Source organism: Musa acuminata, chromosome BXJ3-4, assembly GCF_036884655.1.
Source record: "Musa acuminata AAA Group cultivar baxijiao chromosome BXJ3-4, Cavendish_Baxijiao_AAA, whole genome shotgun sequence".
Lineage (NCBI taxonomy): Eukaryota > Viridiplantae > Streptophyta > Magnoliopsida > Zingiberales > Musaceae > Musa > Musa acuminata.
Window position 1 is genome coordinate 46,012,248 of NC_088352.1, and position 10,407 is coordinate 46,022,654.

At 45.1% G+C, this 10,407-nt stretch overlaps 2 protein-coding genes across 2 annotated transcripts; one reads left to right on the forward strand and one right to left on the reverse strand.

Moving 5' to 3' along the window:
- Positions 1-1,394: 1,394 nt before the first annotated feature.
- Positions 1,395-5,238, forward strand: LOC135636314 (transcription factor MYB120-like). Its single transcript, XM_065147980.1, has 4 exons — positions 1,395-2,050; positions 2,140-2,773; positions 2,870-5,064; positions 5,157-5,238. Exons 1-3 carry the CDS (start codon positions 1,736-1,738, stop codon positions 3,067-3,069), a joined length of 1,149 nt encoding a protein of 382 aa, XP_065004052.1. The 5' UTR covers positions 1,395-1,735; the 3' UTR covers positions 3,070-5,064; positions 5,157-5,238.
- Positions 5,239-6,203: 965 nt separating this feature from the next.
- On the reverse strand, positions 6,204-9,645 carry LOC135635795 (L-ascorbate oxidase homolog). The gene is made up of 8 exons (XM_065147134.1): positions 9,217-9,645; positions 9,016-9,125; positions 8,218-8,488; positions 8,024-8,126; positions 7,615-7,960; positions 7,161-7,526; positions 6,992-7,070; positions 6,204-6,700 (listed from the first exon to the last, which is right to left on the reverse strand). The coding sequence occupies exons 1-8, from the start codon at positions 9,352-9,354 to the stop codon at positions 6,488-6,490; spliced, it is 1,626 nt and encodes a 541-aa protein (XP_065003206.1). The 5' UTR covers positions 9,355-9,645; the 3' UTR covers positions 6,204-6,487.
- Positions 9,646-10,407: the final 762 nt, after the last annotated feature.

Genomic DNA, 10,407 nt, shown 5'->3' on the forward strand with positions numbered 1-10,407 from the left:
CAGAGTGCATAAGCAAACAGGCTCAGAAACAATTTCTGTTGATATTTAAATGAATGGAAAGAACAATGATGCTGAATTTGTTTAATCATCAGCTGGTAATTCTTATGAGTCATTCATGTACACATAACTCTTGCAAATAGTTGTCATCATTCAGACAAAGTGTGGAAGAATTTTTTATTCTTCAGAACTCACACATTAAGCATCAACTAGCAATTTACTTATGTTCTATCCATAAAAATTCACAAATGTGCTTAAGCAACCATCATAATCAGGTTTCCAACTAAGATTACTGGCAGAAGATTTGGTTAGAAAATAGAGAGAAATCAAAGAAAATTATGAAGAAAGATGATAGGTTGATGGAGTAAAAAGCAGCAGTCAGATCAATCCACTGTGGGACTCTACAATCCCTTCAAAATGATGATTGTGGTTGACACAATAGATATTTCAAGGATTACTATGGAAATATTACAGATTTTTGGACAGATATGCAGAGATTTATTACTGATGAACTGTGTTAATCTTGAAATGTTCCTACTAATGATCTTTTGCAGGGTTGCGAAACATTATTTTGTTGAGCACTTGCATAGCCATGGTGCCAATGCTCCCAAACTGGCTGCTCTGAAGGCACCATCTCCTAGAGCATCGTTCTTGCGGTCGGAGCAAATGACCCAGAACAAGAATCATCACCCAGAATCCAAGACACAAAGCATAGATGCACAAGCTTCGGTCGAAGAACAAGAACTTCAAGGCCTGCTCGAGACCCAATCTGCATATTCTGTAGCTTCCATGCAATCTGCAGTGGAACTCTGATCCCAAACGGAGCAACATGAGCTGCAAAAACACAGTGAACCATCACACTGATGGTTCTGGCAACAGTGATCACAAACCTGCTTACGGATGCCTGATGAACCTTATCGACCAAACGTCGTTCAGCAGTAGAATCGATGTCATCGGTAGCATCTGATGGTGATGGTGGTGAGCGAGCGGAGGAGAAGCGTCGATGGCGGCGGAGGCAAAGCAGGGAGGAAGGCAGCGGGGACTGTCGACAGCGTGGAGGCGGGTGGGGGCCACCCTGGAGTAGGCGGGCGCGGACCGATCTCTATGGCCCACCTCTCCTCCCCGCCCAAATTAATCACATTGGGTTTAATTAAAATTAGTAATAATATAACTATCTCTCTCTCTCTCGCCACCCAAATTAATCCCAATTAATCACCCTCGTTTAATTAAAATTAGTAATGATAGAAGCCACCTCGCTCTCTCTCATCCTCGTCGCTGGCGACTGTATAAACAGGGGGCTGAGAACGAGGGGGGCGCACCTGCGCTGGCCCACCACCAGCTGCTCTATTTAAGCTTCCTCCTCCTCCTCCTCCTCTTTATCGTACCGCCACCGCCTTCATCTGTCTTCGCCTCGAGCTCGAGATATCAAATCATTTCTTCTCCGAGCATCCGTAATGTAGGAAAGAAAAAGGAGCTTTTTTTCCCTCTGTATTTCCATATATTATCCCTTTTGTTTATCTTTCTTTATTTTCGTTTTTTATTGCTCTCTCTCTCTCTCTCTCTCTCAAGAGAGAGATAGAGAGAGAGACACAGAGGTAGATATATTTAGAGAGAGAGAGAGAGAGGTCGAAAAATGTAATCTTTTCGAGGCGGTAAAGAGAAAGAAAGGGGATCCGGAGCTAAAGAAAAAGAAAGCTACGAAGAAGCCATGAAGGCCGAGGAAGCATAGGAGCCATCGATGGTGGAGCAGGAGGAGGCGAGGGGATCCGGAGAAAGAGGAATGGGTGGAGGTGGCGAGGAACTGAAGAAGGGGCCGTGGACGCCGGCGGAGGACGCGATCCTGGTGGAGCACGTGCGGCGGCACGGGGAGGGGAACTGGAACGCGGTGCGGCGACACAGCGGGCTGGCCCGATGCGGCAAGAGCTGCCGCCTCCGCTGGGCCAACCACCTCCGCCCCAACCTCAAGAAAGGATCTTTCGCCCCCGATGAGGAGCTCCTCATCCTCCGCCTCCACGCCCAGCTCGGCAATAAATGGGCACGCATCGCCGCCCAAGTATTCCTCCTCCTTCTTCTCCTCCTTTGTTTTGCGGGTTTCTCTTATCGGGCAAAGTTTGATCCTTTTCGTTCCTTTGATCCTGACAGCTGCCCGGGAGGACGGACAACGAGATCAAGAACTACTGGAACACCCGCCTCAAGCGGCGGCAACGTGCCGGTCTGCCCATCTACCCGCCGGATCTGCAAGAGGCCGTCAGGTTCGACCGCCACCATCAGCAGCAGCATCAGGCTCCCATATCGCCTCGCCCGCTGACGCCGCCCCCGTTGCTAAATCCCGTCGACTTTAACCCTCCGCCGCGAATATCCCTTCCACCGCTCCCGCAGAATCCATTCGCCTGTCAGCTCGGTTTCGGGTTCCTGGTCTCGCCCCTCGCGCCACCACCCACCCCGAATTCTCTGTTTCAGCAGCAGCATCAGATTGGTCCGCCGCCACCGCTGTCACCAGCGTTCGCAGTGGAAACGGAGCTCCCTTCATGCCAATCGTACTCGGGGCTGGTCGGAGGGGACAACGGGCAGAGCAGTAGCGGGCTACTGGAGTCCCTGCTGCAGGGCACAGGCGTTGCCGAGGATATGAGGATCGGTGAGCTGTTGGCCCTGCAGGCGGCGGACGAGCAGGTCGCCCGGTGGGCGCAAATTTTCGGCGACGACGGTGACGAAGGGATCAAGGAGGCCTCTCAAGGCTTTTCTTTGGGTTCTGCCACCAAGTTGGATCGTGACATGGGTGAGTTCGGTCAAACCCAATCTCCCTGCTTCTCTTTAATGGCTCGTACACTGCTACTCCATCCTCCTCATAAATCTTCCACTGTCTTCTATGCAGGAACCGAGATCAAATGCGAGCCACCGGGTGGTGGCAGCCCCATGAAAGGCGACACATCCACGCTGCTCGACGTCCAAGCACTCACAATGTCGTTGGTCCTGAAGAGCAATGAGTTGGCTTCTTCCCTTTCCATCACGTCTGCAGACGAAGACTGCAACATCAGCTCATGGCCATGGAGCAACATGCCCGGAATCCGCTGAAGACATTGGTGTACTCAGGTTAGTTCCGAGTGTGTATCGAAGTGCCGGAGTGTTCAGACTTGGAAGTTAGTGTGTGCGTTGATCTGAATTTTTATGAATGAAATCTTCTTTATAGTTTGAGGTGTCTTTAGATACGTGTATATATATGAGTATCAAGTTGCGATGGGCTTCTGCCTTTAAGATGCGGGCTGTAGCTTTAGGATTCGGGATTTGAATTTGGATTTTGGGCTAAAAAGCTCAAACGGGCTTGTGGACCAATTTCTCATCTACCTACTGACGAAGAGACCAAAAGACTCTCCACCGCTGTGTGATTGGAAATAATATTGGGTCCCGCATAAGTACTTCGCTATTGAAGGAGGTAGATTTGAGAATGGGTAGTCGAAAGTATTGCTCGACTTATAAGGCCCGAAGTTTTCGACGTTACGAGCGGGATCGGACTGCGGCGGAGATGGTGGACGTCGTCCGGTACCGGCTGGAGTGGGTGACAGATACGCTCGACGACCTCAAGAGGCGCGGTCTCTTCTCCCGCAGCAAGAACGCCGAGATCGTCCGCCGCCGTTGTGACTTGGAGTACCGCCTCAAGCACCTTATCCCCGCTGAAGCAAGACATTATCGCCTGCATATTTCGGTATGAAAGGCGGGCCTACGGCCTTCGCAACCTCCGGAAGCGTACCATCCTGGGCGAGGTCATCAAGAAGGAACAAGCCCAGGAGAAGGGCGAGGGGATCGGCAAGAATAACAAGAAGAAGTGGCCGAAGCACATCTCCGATATCGCTGGGTCTTGAGGATCTCGGATGGTTATTGGATGGCCACGTGAGGTACAAGGCCGATCTGGAACTCTGGTTCGAGTACATATCATCGCAGAAAAAAAAAAAGGGCAAGGGAGGATGAAGCAGGTGCGAAAATGGCATCTTTTTGTGAGTTTCTTAATATGTTCACTTTGCTTTCTTTTCCTGATTCATAATTGATTGTATTGCTTTCTATGACCATATGCTCACTTTGTTTTTCTTTGAGAAAATCTACAAAAAAATTATTAAGAAAGCTTCACTTTTTGGTTAAAAACCTTTTTGTTCCAAGGAAAAAGAATTCAGCTTCATGTTTTTGAAATTTCCGATTTGAAATTATGCATGGTACTTTGAATGTCTCCGATAACAGTTAAGTTTAATTTTTTCATCTATCTTTTCATCAATTTCGTCAAATGGAGAATGTTGAGATGGATGATGGATGTGGGAAGTTAATAGAGAAGATAAAATAAAATTATATATATTAAAAATAATTGAGTTAATTATGATTAAGGATAATATAAAAAAATAATCTAAGTTGATATGAACTTGTTCAAAGCTACTTAGCATCAGGAAGAGATAAAAGGATCCAAAAAAAAAAAAAACCCTGAGAAAGAATAAAAAAATTTATGAATCTCAGTTTAACCACTGATATTGTCTTTATAGAGTTCAATGGATAAAGGATACAACAGCCGATTGCAAATAATTGGGATCTTATGTTTGTGTTGTTTTAAGTATTTAGCTACATAATTGCAAAAAGAAAAAAAATGTGGAAGCATATCCTACATGCACTTCAGATGTGGCTATTGGCCTGCTACCTCACCTTGAGTTCTACAAGTTTATGTATATTCTTTTTTTTAATGATTTATGTGGCATGAGATATACACTAGTGTAGCAATGCTCTGATGAAGTATGGGATTTGTGTGGTAAAATTTATATACTGCACAATTATTTGCTCTTTGCAAGTGATCCTTCTGAACCTGGTTGTATTTTGATTATATCGCTTTTGGTCCTGCATCATGTCGTTTTTCTTGTCATGTGACCCTTTTTGTTATTTTAGCTTAGTATGTAGCTTACTCAAACCTGTCCACAGATTTCTAGATTATACATACAAATTGAACGTATGCTTGCAAGTTGTATGATTCTGCTTTAGGCATATATCCATCCTGAAAACAGGGAGCTGTGGAGAGATTACTAAGTTATGGAAAAGAAGGTGATGATAATATTGTTGTTTTCTTTTGTTAGCCATGCCTTTGGTTATGTCTTCTATTTATCTATATATTCTTTTAATTTTATTGTCAACAGGTCAGGGCTTCGGAGCTTGCTGATACTGTCTTTTAGCGTGCTCCAAAACTTGAATGGCAAATCAACAATAGTTAATACTGGCTTGCATTGTAAGTTCTTTTTTCCGATGTCGGTATCAGCTTATTATATCAGTTTGACAGTTTATTTTCACTGTTTAAGAGGAAGTTAGTGAATATTATCGAATGAAATTTGAATTTCCAATTCCATGTTGTAGGATGTATCAGAGAATGCTGTCTTATTAATATTATTTCACACCTTTTTGTGTTAATTAAGGTTGTTTACGACAAGACAGAAACCTTGATGTAGTGGGTGATAAGAATCATCCTTACATGGATAGTTTACATCTCTGAATATTATGGTTAGAAAAACTACAATTCAGAGGACAGTAATGCATCCTTCGTATTAATTTCTTAGTTCTGATCTCTTCTATGTAGTTGTCACAGAACTGAACTCTCTGATTTCTTTTTTGCATCCTTCATGCTGTAATGGGTGACAAGAATCATCTTTACATGGATATAACTCATCGGTGTGAGTTGACAACCAATAGCTTACATCTCTGAAAATTATGGTTAGAGAAACTAGAATTCAGAGGAGAGCAATGCATCCTTCATATTAAGTTCTCAGTTCTGATCCCTTTAATGTAGGTGTCATAGACTTTTCAATTGGAATTTACATTTTGTTAAAAGAACTGAACTTTCTTTTTTGTTAGAATGACCATCAGAAGTTATTTTTGGAAGAAGCATTTTTTTGTTTTACTGAAGGAAATTTGAAAAAAAAAGTCAACTATTTTCCTGAATTCTTGATATAAACTTATGTATTACATATCTTTTACATATAAAACATATATCAAGAAAGAAAGTCCTCACTGAGGAAAATATCTTTCTGTGAAAATTTTCATGCAGCCAAAACATACTAGTCAATGAAGAAATGAACTCCATGATTTGCTTTCTTTCTTGTAATCTTCATTCATGCAATTCATTGTTAGTTTCCGCTAGGATGGATAGGTCATTCATCAGCATCATCAAGGTCAATCTTAACAACTGCATGTTACTAAAGTAGCTGAAGATAATGGCATTAAACTTAAATCATAGATAGGAGTAGGACAGAGGTAGACAGTAGGTTGGATGAACTAGCAAGAATGCTGTAATATCAGCAACAAGAAAAAAATAATAATAATGATAACAAAAGAGATGCTGACCAGTTTATATATGGAAGTAACAAAGATAAGGAGCCTCTAGAGATTTAGTTCTTGAAATGCCTTTCATTTCTGATTCCTACTATTACTTGGTCACCCCCTCGTGACGTTGAGAAACTGAGTCTACTGTTCTTGATCACAGTGGCCTTGTTCGGCGACCTGATGCCCGGCCACAGAGGAGGGCATTCCTCGGAATTGGGTTCTCATCCCTCCATGAATTAGCAGGAGAATACACACGGAGATAGAACTGCTGGCCCAAGTACTGGCGAGCCCAGTGCTCCGACCTGATGTTCCACATGCCCACATTGTCCAAAGGCATGTAGATTGCCGACCAAGACTTGGGGTAGACCTGAAAACAAGCAGAAGCATATCGCCGTGTTACACAATCTTTGATAAGATGATAGATTTCAGTCATTCCAGTTTTGCTTCCAAGGTAAGATGATCAGGTTACTACTCAAGTTGCAGTTGGTTTGAGGAATGATCTTTAGACTTGAGATATAATAATCACCTACATGAAGATGCAGAGGAAGTAGCAAAGAGACAAGAAATGGATCCATATCAAGAATTCTAAGTGATTTCACGGAGCTTATGCTGATGGCTGTAGACTTTATGCTGGCGTAGAAAAGGGCTGGACAAGTACCTGCACGGTGCAACGAGCAACAGCATCTCTCAGATTGTAGTTCTTCCTGCTCGCTGCTGACCATTGTCCTCCATCCATTCTGCAAATGTGTGCAATTGTTGCTTTCAATCATAGCATCAGATGAAAGAAAGATCACAAGGATGAAGTTTTGGATGGAAATGGAGTGTACCCGACGGTCCAGAAAGAGTATCCATCAATGTGCCATGACTGCATTGTGTTCTCATAGTTCTCAAAGACAATTTCAACGTAATCACGGAAGTTAGCTGCCATGACGGAGGTCTGGAGATAGCCACCTCCAAAGGTGGGGTTATCAGGAATGCTTCCGGGGAAAAACACTCCAGGGATCTTGTAGAAATCAGCTACTTTGAGTGGTGTATCAGCTGGAATGAAGGAGACACTATTGACCGCATATCTCTGCTTGCCATTGATGACCGGTGCAGAGTTTGCAAGCCTGATGGTTCGCGTTGTGTTGACGAGGCCGTAGTGATATGAACCCTGTGGATTTGGTCTCGGTCCGCTGGCTGTCAGATTCCACCTGGTTTTTGCATGGATAAGAAGACACACAGAGATGCCAAACGAACCAAAAGGAAGAATCAACTTTGCTAGAATGATCACAGCAATACCGAATAGATCTCGCCTGGTTGAGAGACCAGTCGATCTGAATGGTTGGACCTCCTGGCGGCGCACCGACGGGCCTTCCAGCAGAATTGCTGTAATGGAGGATGGCGGTGGTGGTCAGCACCGAGCTGGTGAATCGGGTTGAGACGACGATGAAGTAGTCCATTGCAGGTTGATCGGCGGTGATAAGGACGGAGTAGCATTGCGCAAGATGAACATCGAGCGAAGAATATATGTTTTGGAGGGTGTGAGACCCTTCCACCTCCACCAGCTTCATCGTGTGGCCTTGGATTCTTATGTTCAGTGATGTTGCCAACCCAACATTGCATATCCGAAACCTGTATGTTCTACCTGAAACGTGGAAGCTTGCATTAATTCGTGCATCGAGAACAAGAAGAGTTCAGGAAATCATACCTTGGTCGACGGTGAAGGTGTTGCCGTAGGATCCACGACCATTGATGAGTACCCCATCAGGGAAAGCTAGATCTCTACCACTGTCAAGCACATACTTGAGGGTCTGCAAACAGGAAACGAAGGGATCTCACAGTCATGTATTAATGCAGACTCAAGAATCACAATGGGATCTGCAGATAACAGTGGGTGCTTACACTGTGATTAGCTTTGTACCAGTCACCGATTAAGAGAGTGAAGTCCCCAGCAGGAGGAGGGAATGGCACAGGGATTAGTGGTCGACTTAGGACTCTGATGCCACCAAATCCACCTGCAGCCTTGTGGAAAGCAAGCGAGGGGAAGTAGAAGAAGCTCCCAATCTGGTCCTTGAACTGCATGACATATGTGAAGTTCCTTCCTGGTGGGATGGGGCAGTTGGTGCCATACACACCATCTTGCCATGAGTTCCTCCTCTGCTGTATCCCATTCCTGTGAGACATCCATGCGTTCATTCAGTATCATACAAGTATCAGTGTGACATGAGACATGGAAAATCCGTATGATCTGTTCAATGTGAGACACTGAAGCAAACGCCGGAAGAACTGACAGATCACGAGCATTTAATTGATGTCAGCACCTGCGGATCTAAGGAGCCTCAAGAAAACGACACAAGATGTCCTCGAACTTGTGCCCACTCCCTTTTCCTACAGGGCAAGCAACGTGACCCGATCCCATTACCCGATGCCATGAAATGGCTTGTCCTCTGTGTGTGTGTGTGACCCTTGTTGCCACGGTGAAACAGCTCAGAGGTTACCATCCATGGCAGTGTGACTCTTTTACCCTGTGACACTCTTATTTACTGCTGCTTGAAATCTGGAGATCTGAAGCTATTCATGGAACTTGCGTCGAACGAAGCATGGCATGAACAAAAAGGAGAAGCTAGAGAAATCAATGAGGGATGCTGAAGTGCTAGGAAAGCAAGATTGAGAAGGGGAGAAGGAAAAACAGTGTGTGACCAGGAGATGAGGAACGGCTCCGGCAAGCTGTTGAAGACATTGATGATAACGTTGTCGTTGGTGACAGCTTCGATCTGTGGCCCTGGGAACTGCCCATTGATCAGGATTCCCTGCGCGACCATTGCCGCCACCAAGAGTAAACCAGGATCAGGATCAGAGTGAGAAGCAAGGAAAACACGGCCAAGGAAGTGAAGGGCGCACCTGTTGCTTGACACCCATGGGCCAGATGTCTCCATATGTGATGTTCCAGGTGAAGAACCTGTAAGGGTCATCTCCCAGGACAGCAGAAGCAACAAGCAGCACGAAGAAGAAAGTAACCATGGGGCTGGTTCTTCCCATCCTTATGGCCTGGCTCCCAAGGTTGGGATCCTTCGAGACTGGCTTAAGTGGCAGCTGAGTACAGAAAGAAGAAAAGCGAGGAGGCAAAAGAGAAAGGCAGCAAGAGAGAGTGTGGAGGAGATCTATGGCCACAATATGCAAGTGGAATATAGAGCAGCACAAGAGGGTCGGCGAGGGTACTCAAGTGCACTTGTGGAGGAGAGAGGAGAGGCTTACGTCTCCTTTTGTAAAGTGTTTGTAGAGAGAGAGCGGTGTACTGTGAGCTGTCACGGGATGATGGGGGGAGTAATGGAGGCCGAGAAGCCTAGGAAGAAACTATTTATATACTGCTCAATTGGGCACATAGAAATCTCTGCTTGGTTTGTGTTATTGGGCAAAGATTCTTCATTAAATTGGTTTACCAATGCTTCAAGCAACCATGCTGATACAGTAACATATGGAGCTACACATTGCCGGTGTTTCTTGATGCTGCAGATGGTCTTGTGGGGTATATAGTTGCATCAAACTCCAACATCTATTTAGGGTTACTTTGACTATTAAGAGAAGACTTTTGGAACTGTCGTTGGTTGACCATGTCATGTATAGATAAGATTACACTGTCTTAGCCCCAAGTTCGAGTGATCCCGATTTCGATCCGATTCAATTTTAGTTGGAAGAGGACTGCTTTGCCATCATCTTTCATCTTGAGAAAACAATTCAGAGCTGATTGAATGGCTGCAAGAGACATTACTCCAAGAAATTGTTGTGATTTATTTCTTGCTTTCTGGGACCAGAGAGAACAACATGGGAGCAGGACATGTGCAGCATCAATGTCTACATCAGTCTCCTCGACATGCAAACGAGATCCACGAACTTGCAGACGTGAAGAACAGAGGTGTCCTTGATTCGAGCTGTGCACCATCATCTTCGTTCTTATGTGGACCTCCATCGAAGGGCAATAGGAAGACGAGAGAGGCCATCGCCTCCTCCTCTCAGGTTGACCATGGAGAGAGCGAGGGTTTTTTGGGACCGCTCTTAGCATGGCGAAGGACTGGTGGCAGGTCCGCTGCACCT